The sequence below is a fragment of the Perognathus longimembris genome, chromosome 10, assembly GCF_023159225.1.
Source record: "Perognathus longimembris pacificus isolate PPM17 chromosome 10, ASM2315922v1, whole genome shotgun sequence".
Taxonomy (NCBI): Eukaryota; Metazoa; Chordata; class Mammalia; order Rodentia; family Heteromyidae; genus Perognathus; species Perognathus longimembris.
The window spans coordinates 57,131,110-57,147,198 of record NC_063170.1 but is presented as its reverse complement, the minus strand read 5'-3'; the positions used below and the strand labels follow the sequence as shown (position 1 = coordinate 57,147,198).

The window sequence follows — 16,089 nt, the reverse complement described above, 5'->3', positions numbered from 1 at the left end:
ATACAGTTATTAGATGTTCTTTTTTCCTCCTTGTTGAACTAATCTCTCCGGGTGCACTTTCTTTCCTTCTTGAAGTCTCAAAGGGGTTGTACTTGAAGTTGGGCACCTAAAATATTCTCCTGTTGAATTGGAGCCTTAGTTTTGGGGATCTAGAGGACAAAAGGCAAACACAAACCCTTAGCTGTGCCTGGTAGCGAAGGTACCATGAGTTCCCCGGGAATCTAAAGTGGCGAGGTTACATCTTGTTATTTATTCTTGGTAGGTGCAACTTGAATAGTTGAATAGTGGTTTTGCTCTGATCTCTGTCATGGGAAGGGATGCATGTGATTTAGCAGGAATGAAAAGTGATGTGCCATTTTGTTCTTAAGATGTCTATAGTTTGGGACCAAGATAAGGATCCAATGCATAGCCCACAAAATTAAGAAGCGTGAGGGAGGGGAGGGGAAGGGAGGGTTGAGTGAGGATCCCGACAAAGGTGACATTGATCAAGCTGCATTGCACTCATAAACAGCTTTGCTAAATGGCAACTCCTTTGTATCATTACTTAAAGATGACAATAACAACAACAACCTAATAATAAAGCAATTTTTTGGTTGGTGTATTGAGTGTTTAGTGTTAAATATTCGCAAGTATTCTTTATATTTGGACATGGTGACTTGAATTGGAAAGATGTTCTCTGTCTTCTATTAGCATTAAAAAATAAACAAAGCATCTTGGAGATTGTCTGGCATCATTCTTAGATTTCCTTTTTTCTTTATCTTTGTCTTAAATCAGTTGTGGGGCTTGAACTTAGGGCCTGGGCACTGTCCCTTATCTCTTTTGCTCAAGGCTACTGCTCTACCACTTTGAGCCACAGTGCCACTTCTGATGTTTGAGTGGTTTAATTGGAGATAAATGTCTCACAGAACTTTTCTACCTGGACTGGCTTTGAACTGAGAGCCTCAGATCTTAACCTCCTGAGTAGCTAGGGTTACAGGTGTAAGCCCCTGGTGTCTGGCTCATTCTTAGGTTTCTGTCACTCAGTCTGGGAGCTTGGGTCTTTAGGCTGGCTTCCCATTGCTCCGTGAGCTTGGAAAACTTACATAATCTCTTGGGAACAGATTATGCTGAATTTCAGTTTCATCCAATGGTCCATGAAACAGGAGAAGGACATCATGGTGAATTCTGGATCATTTGGGGTTCTCTATCATACCTGTGAACACTTCTGCACTGGAACTCTATTACACTAGCCACGGGATGACAGAAGTATCCAGAATTTCCTACTGTTGGAAGTGTTGGGCTGTCCACCACTTACATGAAACTTGGGTGTTATGGTAAAATAATGGTATGGTCCTGTCGGAAAGCAGTCATTTGAAATGTTAAAATGCTGATTCCTGTTTTTCTTTTCTTCATTATTTTTTTGTCTTCTTTAAAATAGGTCTTCCACGCTAAGATCGTATATTTTTGGAGCTGCAGAAATGGTGGGTCCTAGCTACAAATGGACTTTTGGAATGATGCCAAAATCCATGCTGGACTAATTGTGCTGGACCGGAACCGCCTCTGATGATGTCTCCAAGGTAAAATGGTTTTTACCACACCCTGGGTATCCAAGCGCTGAAGCTCCCCCCTCCCTTCCTCCCTTTTTCCTCTCCTACCTCCTCCCCTCCTTTCCTTTCCCTACCCACTTCCCCCCTTTCCCATCCCTCTCCTTCCTTCCTCCTCTCCTCCCCCTCTCCCCCCTCCCCTTCTCTTCCCCTTCCCCTCCCTTCCTCTCCCTCCTCCCCTTCTCCACCCCCTTCCTCCTTCCTTCCCTCCCCTCTCCTCCCCTCCCCTGCCTCTCACATACGATGATCCCCAATAGTATTCATTCACAATCCTGCTCCTCAGTTTCCATCTCCGAGTTTGCTTCCAGAAAACCCCATCTTTGTGTCTCTAAGGATTCCACCTGTCAAGCAGGGGAGGTGGGGTGTGGCTGAGGCCCGGCAGGGCGGGGAGGCCGCCGCTTGCATCGCTGGTTTCTCTCACTCCGTGACTCTCCTCATGGCCACTGTCCGTTCTCTGCGGGAGAGGCTCTACTCGTTGCATCCAGTTGGTCCTCTGTACCGTGGCTTCTCAGCCTGTGGACTTAAGTGGCTTGACACAAATCTCATCTGTACAGAACTACAGACTTTTGTCTGGCTCCCCTGAACACAGAGTCTAACCCCATCTCGGGGACATTGCACTGAGTGAGGGTGCAGGCATTACCTGGGACGGCTTAGGTACTGGAGGATGTGTGTGAGTAGGTTTTATGCTCAAGTCACACTGCTTTATGCCTGGTGCCTGCGGGGAAAGGGGTGGATCTCAGGGCCACTGAGGGATGAGTGATTGATATAAAGAAGGCCCCTTTGATCCCTCCTGATGACAGACACCGTGCCAGGCAGAACCTAAGATTTCCACTGTCAAGTGTCTTGACATTCACTTCACAAGTGGATTAAAGAAGAAACAAGAAGAAAGTGAGTCAAGTTTGATTACATTCTCTTAAAATATTAAGAAAGGGAAGAAAATGAGGGGTAAGAATAAGGCATTAAATATATTTCTTTTCTTTCCTCTTCTAGTTTAGCATAGACCACGTGACCACATGGTCAACTGGGTTATCTTCGGGTCACTGTGGGAACACTGGCCATGCCTAGAAATGTACATTTAGTTTATATTCAATCTGTTCTTCCCTATTCAATCTGTTCTTCCCCCTAAAGTTGGAGGTTGGTTAAGTAGACTATGAGGCCCATTTTCCAAACCAGAGGTGTTGATAGATGATCAAAGAAACCAGAAAGCTCTTGGGTCAGGGGCCCAAACTCTAATGGATCTTTTCAGATGCTCAAACCGTGTAGACTTTTACTTCAATTTAACTTGCAGCGTGTATTTTAAATATTCGGTGACTAGAGAAAATAGAATCTGACTCCTGGAATGGCACCTTGTTGATTCACAAAGACTTTCCACCAAGGTGTGGTGCTAACTTAAAACTCTTTTGTTCACTCACTTATTTATTTTTAGTCAACACTGGGGCTTGAACTCAAGGGCTCGAGTATGCTCTCACTTGGCTTTTTTGCTCAAGGCTGGTGCTCTATGACTTGAACCACAATTCTATTTCTGCCTCTTTTGCTTGTTTATTGAAATAAGAGTCTCTCAGTTTTATCTGCCGGGGCTGGCTTTGAACCTCGATACTCTGATCTCAGCCTCCTGAGTAGCTAGGATGGACAAGTGTTTGCATAGCTAGTTGTGGGGAACTGAGTTATTGCTCAGCTCCCAGGAAAGTCTGCCTGCATGTCGGCTCCCATCTCTACTTCTTTGTCCTGGATTTTCCAGGAGCCTGGCATTCTGGGTTCGCACTGACTCAGTCTTGTTTCTCTCTAGGATGAGAGTCTACACTAAGTCGGTATTGCTGTTCCACTGGCTCTTCCTGGCCTATGTGCTCATGCTGTGCTGTAAGCTGATGTCTGCCTCGAGCCAGCACCTTCGAGGACACGCAGGTGAGCCCTTTAGCCCCTTGTGCTCATCAGACACCCCGGAGCTCAATGGCGCCAGTGCGCGTGCTTCCGGGCAGGTAATTGACAGGAGCTTTGCAGGGTGAGCAGAGAAGCAGAAGAGGCTGGAGCACAGCCGGATACCGGCTGGGTGCCGGAGGAGTGTCCCGAGAGGTGGCTTGTCAAGATCTTTCTTGAGTTTTCTCTTCCTGGCTGCTTTTTCTCACACATGCCTTTTCTGTGTGTGTGTGTGTGTGTGTGTGTGTGTGTGTGTGTGTGTGTGTGCGTGCGTGTGTGTGTGTGTGCGCGCGCGCTCCTTCCCCTTTCATTTAAGGTGACCAAGACTTGGAAACTCCTCAGACAGCATGTGAACCAAGCCACTTCTCTGTGTCTGAATTCAGCCAAATCATTACCAATTCCTCCATAGTAACAGGGGTGTGGTAATGCCAAAAGCACTTTAACCTCTTGAGTAAAGAGTGACGCTGTAGCTCATGCCTGTAATCCTCACTACTCAGGAGGCTGAGATCTGAGGATGGCAGTTCAAAGCCAACCTGGGAAAGAAAGTCCAAAAGACTGGAGATGGAGCTGTGGCTCAAAGAGGTAGAGTGCCAGCCTTGAAAACACAAGCTCAGACACAATGCCCCAGCCCTGAGTTCAAGCCCCAGAACCAGCAAAAAAAGAGTGACATGTGAATCCCCAATTGTGTATGTACCAGGAGTGGAAATCCACACTTGCACATCTCTTTGTGGGATAGGTGTGAGCTAGCCCAGCCCTGGGTGGCTAGCACGTCCTTTCCCCTGATGCATTCAGGCTGGTTGTAATTGTCAGCTCAAGATAATTTCTTAAATCTCTCACAACTCCATCTTCCCTCCTCGAGCAACCGTTCGAAGAAGATGAGAAAAATAATGAGGGGAGATTCAAGGACTCAGCTTGAAATCGATGGTGTTCGGCTGCGCTGGGGAGCCCGCAGACTGCCGGTGCAGTGTCGTGGGCTTTTGATGGGTTTGTGCAGGGGGGACAGTGTGTGAAGTCATTGGTGTCATCTGTGACACTCACATCTCTGGGGCCCAGTGGAGTGGGGGTCCCCTGGGCACGGCCACAGGCAAGCATCGTAATGGGGTCCGTTATTAACCGCACATTTCTACCTTCCCAGGAGCCAGGCTGCATGGGGTTGTAGGGTGGAGAGATTACAATGAGAAGTACACAGGGCTGGGGATATGGCCTAGTGGCAAGAGTGCTTGCCTTGTGTACATGAGGCCCTGGGTTCAATTCCCCAGCACCACGGCCAGAAGTGGCGCTGTGGCTCAAGTGGCAGAGTGCTTGCTTTCAGCAAAAGGAAGCCAGGGAGAGTGCTCAGGCCCTGAGTTCAAGGCCCAGGACTGGCCAAAAAACAAAAAACAAACAAACAAACAAAAACAACAACCTAGAATGAGAAGTACAGAGGGCATGGTGGAACTTTCCATTTTCATCTGTGTGGTAATCTTTGCTTTGTGCCACATCTTTCTAAATTTGGGCAAATCAGAACCCTGGCGAAACTTAAGTCAACCTTGGAGTTGTAGACCGGGGAAAGGCAATGGCTTCTTCCTTATCAGATGAGGGGTCTGGGCAGCGATTAGCTTCTACAAGTCTACAGGTTGGGTTTTAAAGAAATTTCAAAGCCCAAAAGTCTTTATGTGTTGTTTCTGAATTCTCTCTGCCATGTCCATTGGATAAGGAGAGCACATGTTGGTCTCCTGTAGTCACAAACCATGGAGAAGGTGAAGGGTCAGGGCAAGTGGAAAAGACAGCAAGAGGCAGGATTGATTATCTAAAGGAGAAGCCACTAATGCAGCAGTGATACTCACTAAACACTGTGTTGGGAATGAACTATAGAACTTGGTGGGGAGGGGGATAAGGGTGGGGGAGGAATGAATTATGTAACTATAACCCCTCTGTACATCACCTTTGAGAGGGAGAGAGCGAGAGCGAGAATGAGAGAGCGAGCGAGAGCGAGAGAGAGAGAGAGAGAGAGAGAGAGAGAGAGAGAGAGAGAGAGAGAGAGAGAGAGAGAGAGAGAGAGTGTGCCAGGGTGAACTGTGATTTCTAAACCAGCAACTTGTGCTTGTGCCTCCTGGGTTTTGCCTGTCAGCACTGCATTTCTCCACAAGAGGGCAGCAGAGGCAGTGCAGTGGGAAGTACTGGCCGCCTGGCTGTGTCAGAAACTCCGCGTGCTGGAAACGGACTCACTGTTTAGAATGATGGCTTTGGGGGCACGGTAGCCTCCTGACACCCTTCGGGTTTATTCCTGGGAATATCTGGATACTTTCAACAATTTCTATTTTACCTCATGAAGACAAATAGAGCTGCCTTTCCGGTGTAATTGAGGGAGCCTGGAGGTGAGGGCCAGTCGTTCCCTGGTCTATTTTCATTGCTCCATTTCTTCAGCTTGGGCTTGGCTCTCTCATGGCACCTGCAGGCTGGTTAATATACCAGATTTCAGTGTCATGCACGGGAAACCCGCGCACAGCCAGCAGCGAGGTGTTAAAAGAAATCAAGGCTGAAGAGTCTGGAGTCAACCGAAATTTGGGTATTGCCACATCTGGGCTGTGTGACCTCTGTCCAGGTCACTTAACCTCTCAGAGCCTGTTTCATCATGTGTAAAAATGAACTATCCATGCCCACCTTCGGTGGGGTTGCTGGGATGCTCCGAACTACAAGGGCGAAGCCTGGCTTCTCTTCATTCTGCAAGGTTTGGAGGGAGGGAGTTTTCGTGTTAAGAAAGCAGGCGCAAAGGGCTCCCCAACACAGGGGCAGAATGATGTGGGTGTCATCAGCCTTTTACCTGCTCATCTTGAGTAGGATCCGCTGTGGAGGGCGCCTGGCTGGGTCCAGGGCCTGGGTAAACGTGAGGGATTGTGGGTGATCTGTATGGTCCCCTACCTGGGTACCTGCTCACAGGTGAGTGGCCGGTGTCTCACAATGCCGCAGGTGTTTAGAGACACAGGGCAGAGTTATACATGGCACCAGGAATGGCAGGCCGCCCCCCCCCTTTCATACTGGCTGAGCTCTGAAGCCTTGGGATCCAGTGTCTTCTATAAAGTGAGGATTAGAAAACAATAAAATACTCAGTGTGGCAACGAGGAGTCAATGAGCTGAGCACTGTGCGAGTCTAGCAAGCACTCAATGAATCCCTCCCTCCCTCCCTCCCTCCCTCCCTCCCTCCCTCCCTCCCTCCCTCCCTCCCGCCCTCCCGCCCTCCCTCCCTCCCTTCCTTTCTTCCTTCTTTTCTTTCGTTCTTTTTTATATTTGCCAGTCCTGGGGCTTGAACTCAGGGCCTGGGGCCTGTCGCTAAGCTTCGTTTTGCTCACGGCTAGCACTCTACCTCTTGAGTCACAACCCCACCTCCAGCTTCTTCTGAGTAGTTTATTGGAGATAGAGGAATCTTGCAGAATTTTTTTGGGGGGGTCTTGGCTGACTTCAAATCATGATCGACAAATCTCAGCCTCTTGAGTAGTTAGGATTATAGGCAGGGGCCACCAGCACCCAGAAAGCTATCCTTCTCGAGAGCTGCCTTTGCTTTGCGAATGGATTCCATGCCACAGAGGTTCTGTGCTGTTTAAATTTAAGGGAATCCAGGATTTCTGTTGTTTTTCTCTGTTATAAATGATAACGCAAAACGAGAATGTTTTAATTGTGTTTATGTGCCTTCTGTTAGTGTTAGGATGAATTTTCTGAAGGCATTGGTTGTGTATTCCTATACCTCATGGGGAGACTTGATTGAAGTATTTTAGCCCTAATTTTTCATATGGAACTACTATTTTAAAGATAACAATTGGGTATTCAGCATAACTTCTATTTAGGAAGGTTTTTCTTTTCATGAGACTTAACTGTCATGTGTTAGTTTGAACAATAATAAAACTTTATGTGTGAACCACTGTTTTAACATGGCAGGTTAAAATGAATTGTATGGGTTTTGAAAATAATTTTCTTGCACTTCCTGCATTTGGCCACTAGAGGGCAGGCGAGGCTTAGAATAGCCAAATCGAACGCCATCCATAATTGCAAATGTTCCATAGATTCACATTAAACAAACCAAGTGGAATTAATTTTTCTAATGCATTTTTCTGTAATTCCATATATTCACATTAGTGTATGTAAACATGTCATGCTTCAAGGTGTGGTTAGCGCTTCCCGTAATAAGTAAGGCAAGCCAGTGAGCTCAGTAAGTTGGGTCTTGCTGTTGCTTTCTCGAATATTGAAATGATATTTGCGTTTTTTGTGGGTCAGCTACGGAGCACACTGAATTAGAGTGTGTGTGTGCAAGTGTGTGTGTAGGTATGTGTCAGTGCGCGTGCCCAAGTGGCGATATCAGCTCATAAGTCTAAGCCACCCACACAGCAACTTTACTTTGAGTACCAATTGGTATTTGCCCTATGGGGTGAAAACTCACAGAGCCATTATAAGGTGACCCCACAGGCTAGGGAGGATGAGGCTGGAGACACAAAGGAGGCCGAGGTGTGTGCTTTACATGGCGCTCCAGGAAAGGAAGGGAGGGAGGGCAGGAGGGAGGAGACACTTCAGTGTGGGCTACATCACAACAGAGGGGCCTTTATAAATCATTAAGGCCTGGATTCCAGTCATCTTGAGTCTTGAGTTTGGGATGATCCTAAAATGCTGGGGTTCACTCACATTTCCCCATATTTTTGCTAAACCAATAAAGCGCACAAATACAGTAAGTAGCCGTTGTTTTTCACCTTAAAAAAAAAATCCCCCAGTGTTTTGGGAGGCACTGGATTTGCAAGACATTTGCTCTGCGACACTGGGCAAAGCTCATTCACCTTTTTGGACCTCAGGCTAGCTTTCCTAGGAAGGAAGGAGTGTGGGATTTTCACATGGTTTCCCCTCCCCCATCCTTAGAAGCACTCACAAATCATTTATGCTCTGAACGTGGAGTGTGCACCAATTTAATTAATGCAACCAATTTCTTTTGCCGACCAACCAACTCGCTTCTGTGCGTTGACAGTGTGTGCTCTGAGAGTTTTGTAGGTCTCACTGGGCCTACCTTAGCCTACCTACAGGTCCCCTGTCTTGGGAGATGGTGCTGGTGACATCTGTGGGCACGCCTGGCACAGTTTCTTCACGGGGGAGTTGTGGGGCCATCACTTGTGTGAATGGGGGGTGGGAGGCACTTATTCCTGAAGAAAGGAAAGAGAGAAAATGAAAAACTACGTCCAACTTTCAGTAGTGCTTGGGGTAGCTAGGGGGAGGAGTTACTGTTGAGTGTGATCAGATATTTTCCTGCTCAATTGAGTCTCCACAGCTCCTGGGAAGGCCGCTCCCTTCGTACCTGGGAGTGAAGAATGTGTTGAGATCTCCCCTGCGCTGGTGTTTCCCCTCTCCCCCATGCGATCTCACTCTCCCTTCTGTACAGGGCTCGCAGGTGCCTTCAACTCTCCATCACCCCAGCAAAGGCAAAGCAGAGCGATGACAGCAAAGCATCATCCACGTTTGCTGCCTGGGTGGACTCTTCTGGAATTTCCCTGGGATGTCCAGACAGGAGTGATTTCTGGTTTTTTTTTTTTTTTTTTTCATTCTCTCTCTTTTGTTGTAAAGGTGATGCACAAAGGGGTTACAGTTAAATAAGTCAGGTAAAGAGTACATTTCTTTTTGAACACTGCTACCTCTTCTCTCCTTTTCTCCCAGATTTTTCTCTCCTGATCCCCCTCCCTCAACAAGTTGTATAGTTCGTTTCCAACACAGTGTCTAGTGAGTATCTCTGCTGCATATTTTCACTCTTTGCCTCACCATTTCTGTGCTTCCTCTTCCCCTTCCCAAATCAGATAAGCTTACATAGCACACAAAAGGTACAGAAATAAAAAACAGCGACAAAAGGGGAATCACAGAGAACCCCCTCCCCTCACACAAAAAGTAAAATTAATAAAAAACCCAACAAACTCTTGTTTCCATTTCGATAAGCATCATTTTACATGGCCTTATGCACATAGCTATTGAGCCCTTGTGATCTTCTCTTCCTTTGGTCTCACTGTGTGAATGTTTAGAATCCTGTTTAATTTGTCATGTCCAAGTTTAAATGTGGAGTTTCCCTATGATCTAGTAATCCCATTTTTGGGCATCTAGCCAATTGACTACAAAGCAGACCACTAAAGCCAGCAGCACAGCCATGTTCATTGCAGTATTGTTTACCATAATCATGCCAGATGCCCCTCAGTAGACAAATGGACGAAGACAATGTGACACACACACACACACACACACACACACACACACACACACACACAGTGGAATTCTATGCTTCCTTCAGAAAGAATGACATTGCCCCATTTGTAAGGAAATGGAAAGACTTTGAAAAATTATATTAAGAGAAGTAAGCCAGACTCAAAGAAACAGAGGTTGCATGTTTTCCATCATTTGTAACAATTAGAATGTTCCTATCAATCTACAAGTACACGCAATGGGTAGTAAAACACAGTGTATGTTTTGCTTGACAGGCCCAGAAGCTAGGAGATATATTTTTTTTTCTTGGAAAAAAGAACTTTAAAGGCAAGTGTCTTGGAAAATAATCTCTGTGATTCTCTTAGCTTTAGGGTCATTGCTCGATGATTAGCATATGCAGTTCTCAGATCGAGTGAGTCTATGCCTTTGCAGTATCTTTTAGAATTGTGTGTATGTGTGTGTGTGTGTGTGTGTGTGTGTGTGTGTGTATGTATGTGTGTTTGTGTGCCAGTCCTGAGACTTGAATTTGGACTTGGGTGCTGTCTCTGAGCTTTCCAGCTGAAAGCTAGCACTTTACCATTTGAGCCACAGCTTCATTTCTGGCCTTTTAGTGATTAATTGGAGATAAGAGTCTCGTGGAGGTCAGGTGCTGGTGGATCACAGTTCAAAGCCAGCCCAGGCAGGAAAGTCGGTAAGACTCTTATCTCTAATTAATCACCAGAAACCTGGAAGTGGAGCTGTGGCTCAAAGTGGTAGTGTGCTAGCCTTGAGCAGAAAAGCTCAGGGACAGTGCCCAGGCCCTGAGTTCAAGCTCCACAATAAATTACACACACAAAAAAAGTCTCATGGACTTTTCTGTCCAGGTTGGCTTCTAGCCATGACCCTCAGATCTCAGCCTCCTGAGTAGCTGGGATTATAGGTGTGAGCCAACAGCATCTAGCTAGAAAAATTTGTAAGCCATAGGGTTCAATCATTGTACACAGGCCTGAGGGATAAACTAATTTTGTAGTATTCTCTTAAGAACACAAGGCTTAGCACATAAATGGTGCATATTTGCATCTGTGCTTGAAATATTAGAGTGGCCATGTTGGTCATCTCTGGTGGCCAGACCTCTTTCTTGGGCCGTGATTAGGCCATGGTTACCCGGATGCAATTCAACCTCAAGGTTGACTCCTGGTTAGGAAGTGCTCCGCCTAAATTATTTCCATTATTTCCTGAGTCTCAGTCCATTAACCAACTTGGTCAAAAGGCCAGGAAGAGAAATGGCATTCTGGAAATATTATTAGCATTTTGCGGCGAATGCTAACTACTGTACATTTACAGCCGATTAAGCTTTGCTCTCTCTGTTTTATTATGGATTATGACAAGGATTTGGGAGACTTTGAGTTCTGTTAAATAATAAATAGAACCAGCAAGGTCATTTTCTATCTGACCAAAAGAAAACTTTGCTTCTAAAGACAGGAATTAAGAAACAAGTTAAATGTCTTGGGGTGCAGGGGGGTGCTGGAGTGGGGAGGATTCAAGTTTCCTCCTGTGGCTCAAGTAGGAATCATCAACGCAATGTGAATTTTTATTGTCAATGATATATTACTTCCCACCCAACTCTGCTGAAAGTTGAAGCTGTGCTCTCAGTGTGGGAGGCCTCTGGGTCATTTAGGTCTATAGGTTAGGTTTTTTTTTGGCTTGGATTATATATAATATTGATATTTTTATATTATATGTAATATATATATATATATATATATATATATATATACATACATTTTCAGCACTAGGGTTTAAGTCCTAGCACCTTGCATTTGCTAGATAGGTGCTCTACTGCAGAACCATGCCCCCAGCTCTATTTTGTGCTGGTTATTTCTGAGGTGGGGTTTTGCACCTTGCCTGGGTGCCCGTGCCCGGGCAGTCTGTGTTAGACCTCCCGTCATGGCTGCCATAGGTGTGTGCTACGGTGCCCTGCGCTTGTTGGGGAAGGGGTCTTGCGAAGGGATTGTGTCCAGGCTGGCCTCACAATCTCAACCTCTCAAGTAGCTGGAGTTACAGGTATGAGCCACTGGCATCTGATAGAGACTTAAAAAAATTAATGCCTATTAATCTAGTAACTGTACAAAATAATGAGTTGCATAATGACATGTTCATACGTGCATATATCCTTTCTCATGAAGAGTTTTGTTTTGGACTGGGGTTTTTAACCCAGGGCTTCATGATCTATCACTTGACCATGCCCCTAGCCTTCTGTGCTCTGATTATTATTATTTTTTGTTTTTATTATTTCACCAGTACTGGGGCTTGAACTCAAGGCCTAGGCACTGTCCTTTAGCTTTTGTGCTTAATGCTGGCATTCTACCACTTAAACCACAGCTCTACTTCCAGCTTTTTCATGGTCTATTGGTGCTAAGAGTCTCACTGACTTACTTTCCTGCCTGGGCTGGCTTTGAACAGTGATCCTCAGATCTCAGCCTCCTGAGTAGCTAGGATTGAGCTACCAGTAGGCATGAGCTACCAGTCAGTGTCTGGTGTTATCATTATTTTAATACGTAGTTTTTATTCTGTCTTACAACTGCAGACTGCTCGCACCCACCAGGACAGAGGGGGTCCCTTTTTCATTCTTTATCACCCCCAGATTTACTTTCCATATTTTTTTGGTCAGTGTCTTTGACTTTGAACTGAATTTGAGAGTTTTCCACTCAAAATAAAAATAACACAAAGATTTTTTTATTTCAAGTGTCAGGTGCCTTGTCATTTTATAGCCCAGTGGTGAAACATTTGGCCTCAGGGATCCAACTTGGACATGGTGTGCAGGTTGTGTGCGGGCTGACTGTGTGACTTAAGCAGGCTACTTAACCTCTCTGGGCTCTAGTTTCCTTACATGGGGACTGCAGCGATACCCACTTGGGAGGTTAGCTGTGGGGGTTCTGTTGACAGGTGAGTGGGCGTGTTACTGTCCAGCACTGAGTTCGCACACATGCTAACCATGACATCAGGTCACAACAGAAGTTCCCATCATGGAAAAGGATACTTGCTTTTTTCCCCAATCAGCTGAGACCAGCAAGAGGTGTCGTTGAGTGTAGCAGGTGCTTTGGGCTGACAGTGTCGTTACTTCTCATTTTACCATTCATAACTAGGGAAGGGAAATTTTGCAAGCTGGCAAGACACTGTCTTGTGATTGATATTATTCAGAGCAAGGAGACCCTGGTGGGGGGGCAGGGTATGGACCCAGAAGCCAAGCATTTTCACACAGCGTTTTGCTCACACATATCAACGAGTAGTGTGTCTTTCATACCAATCAGATCACTTCTCATGATGGCTTCCAAGCCCCACTTGGGGCTGCAGAAATACCGTGTGTCACACTGATGGATACAGTGGCTGAGACAGATACTCTGTGGAGGGACAAAGAGGACCACTCTGACAGGCATCAACATCTTCTGGGAGGTGCTGTTTGGTGTTTCATAGCAGATGGAGAACTGGAATACTCAGATGATGGAAGGAAATAAAGGTGCCTTGGCCTGTGCTCATCATTCCATCCTCTCTGTACAAGACTCAGACGTTAAGTTTTGCTAACATGACAGCCTCCAGCCCCCCTGTTCTCCTCTGTCAAGGATGTTAGCTTGCAGAGCCATGGAGTGTGAATACCAGAGGCTCCCATGAGGCCTCTCCATTGGAGGATCCCCAAGCAAACCTCAACCTTGAACTCCTTGGTATACGTCTAGAATAGTCCTAGCAGAGGATCATAGTAGCTCATTAGCTAAAGTACATGTGATCATTTAAGATGATGCTAAGAGATATGAACTCCAAGATATGGGACCAAGAATTTTGCTTTGTTGTTGTTGTTTTTGATTCATGATTTGGGATGATTTTGAGCGCCATGAGGAGTGTTATCTGAGTGATTCTGTGTTGCCAGCCATGGGTCCGCATTAGCCAGCTTCTACCCTCAATGCCTGCTCTTCCTTTGTCCAAATTCACCCTATACCTTAGGTCATGGCCTTGTGTTTTCATGTTTGCAACACCCCATGCATGCTTCCCATGCTTTGAGAATCCATGAGCCACAGGGGCTTCAGGAGGAGCACCTGGTGTCCTTTAGACATGAGACACAGTGACATTCAGGTTCTATGTCTTTAGTCATGGCTACGTGCAGAGTTGGGAGACTTTGGACGCATCAGCAGGGGCCATTGAGTGCTGTTATGGAAGGGGACAGGTTGTCATACTTTGGACATCTAATAATAACTAGATTGATCAAGACATTTAAATCCACTCATGTTATTGACATGATGAGGAGTCTGGTTTAGTGGATGGTAATTATCATTGCAGAACTGTGAACAGACGCAGGAGCAATCCTTCACTCTGTTATCTTCTTGATGTCCTCCGGATCCTGGTAGTCTCTTTATTATTGTCTCCTGTTTGCACACTTACCTTTGCTCTCCCAAGTTCATTGGGCCTGTGGTGGCAGAGCCCAGTTCTACTCCCTCCACAGTGTTGTGCTTCATCAGCGAGTGATGCACTTGCTTCTGTGTCTTCCTTTCTGCTCACGTCTCCCTATGTAGGAGTGAGGCATAGTTATGGTTCCTAAGCCACCCATAGGACTGTGCGAGTTAGGACTTGGGTCTGGAAACTTTTCTTGGGATGAATGGTTCTGAAGTGAATATGGTGCCTGTAATGCCCACTTTCCTTTTCAGGGCATTCCTCCCTCAGCTTTGTTCTCAGGGGGGTTGATTTAAAGACTTGTCAGGGTGACCATGACACTGAAAGAAGTTATGAAGTTTGTTCTGAGACACTGTCTAATGAGTTGAAAGTACAGCTTAAGAGAATGTAGTCCAAATATAGATCTAGAGAAGGTTCTGGAAAATGCCAGAAAATATTGAGAACCTCTTAATCTTGGGATAATGAGGATAAAGATGACCACAGTGCCTTGTCTCATTCCTATGAGCTATATTAGACATCTCTCAGAATTACCTTCTATGTCACTAATTAAAATGACATAAAAGCTGGGGGCAGTGGCTCATGCTAGAGGCTTGGAAGGCTGAGATTGGGAGGACCGACACATGAGGTTAGCCAGGCAGAAGTTCTCGAAATCTCCCTCAACCCCAAGCTGGACGTGAGGGGCATGGGTCTGTCGTTCCAGCTCCAGGGGAAGTATTAATAGGATTAGGACCCAGGGTAGAAATCAAAACTCTCTTTGAAAAATAACAGAAGCTAGAAAGGCTGAGGCTGTGGCTCAAATGGTAGAATGTTCACCTAAAGTTCAAACCCCACCATTGCCAAAGTAAAACACGGACAGAGCAGCCATTGTTATAATCATTTTTATTTTCAAATGTTTATAAAAGGATAAAGCTGCCTTAAATCTCTTCTCTCATTCTGCTTTTACTTAATTTTCTTTGCTTATTTATTTATAAATATTTACTTATAAATATTTATTTATGAACCTCTAGTGCTTGGTATCATACACAGGACCTCTTCCATGCCAGGCATGTCTTCTACCAGGAGATAGGCTAGTATCACCTTGCTCTTTTGAAACATGGTCTCACTGGGTAGTTCAGGTGTGTTTCAAACTCACATCCTCCAGCTTTTACTGGAGTGCTGGAATTATAGGCATATATCACCATACCCATCTTGCTTCACTCCACTCTGGGTTGGGTGTGACGTGCTCATCATTTAGCACTACTTTTGCTTATCATACCAACTAAGTGGCTTAGTCAATTCCTGCTGTTTTTCTTCAGAGTCCAACGAAGGCAGTCCAGAGCTGGGACAGCTGTTTAGGGACCTGTCACCCACTTCCCCTTTGGCTTGCCATCTTAGCTTGAGTCCTTTGTCCCTGGGTTGACAAGATGGTTGCTGTAGTTCTTGGTACCCCATCCACATTCCAGGCAGGAAACACAAGAGAGGGCACAGGGGGAAAAATCCACATGGACTGTGAGTCTGGCCTTTTGTCAGGAAAACTATAGCTTTCTGGAGGAATCTGTTTATATTCATAGGTCATAACTACTTGTGCAGAAACTCTCTCTGATCATTAAGAAGATAGGAACGGGATGTGGGGGAGCATTAACCTTCTGTTTATCCATTCCATCTTTAGGAACTCATGCACTGATATTGGTACCTCATAGTGCAAATGACATCTCTTCTTCTCTTGTTCGACAGTTTATCTCTTCTTTTTTTTTTCTCTCTAAATTTGTAATTGGTTTTCTTTTTTTTAAAATCTTGTTTATTTGTTTTGTTTTTGTTGCCAAGTTTATCTCTTCTTATTAGCATGTCTTAGGAGTCCTGTCCCAAGTTGGTCAGTGCATGCGCACCAACTTCATTCTGCATGGTTGGTGTATATTATTCCACAACAAGTATGTACCCCAGGGACTTCACCCTTCTTGGCCCATTACCCTCTGGGGTGGTATTTCATTTTTACTAATAT

At 45.5% G+C, this 16,089-nt stretch overlaps 1 protein-coding gene across 1 annotated transcript in view; it reads left to right on the top strand.

Annotated features, from left to right (window-relative positions):
• The first annotated feature begins 1,421 nt into the window (after positions 1-1,421).
• Tafa4 (TAFA chemokine like family member 4) overlaps positions 1,422-16,089 on the top strand; it is a 106,288-nt gene continuing 91,620 nt past the window's right edge. Inside the window, exons 1-2 of the mRNA XM_048354781.1 lie at positions 1,422-1,556; positions 3,370-3,485. Of these exons, the coding sequence (XP_048210738.1) occupies positions 1,543-1,556; positions 3,370-3,485 (130 nt within the window). The 5' untranslated portion in view covers positions 1,422-1,542. The remainder of the gene's footprint in view (positions 1,557-3,369; positions 3,486-16,089) is intronic.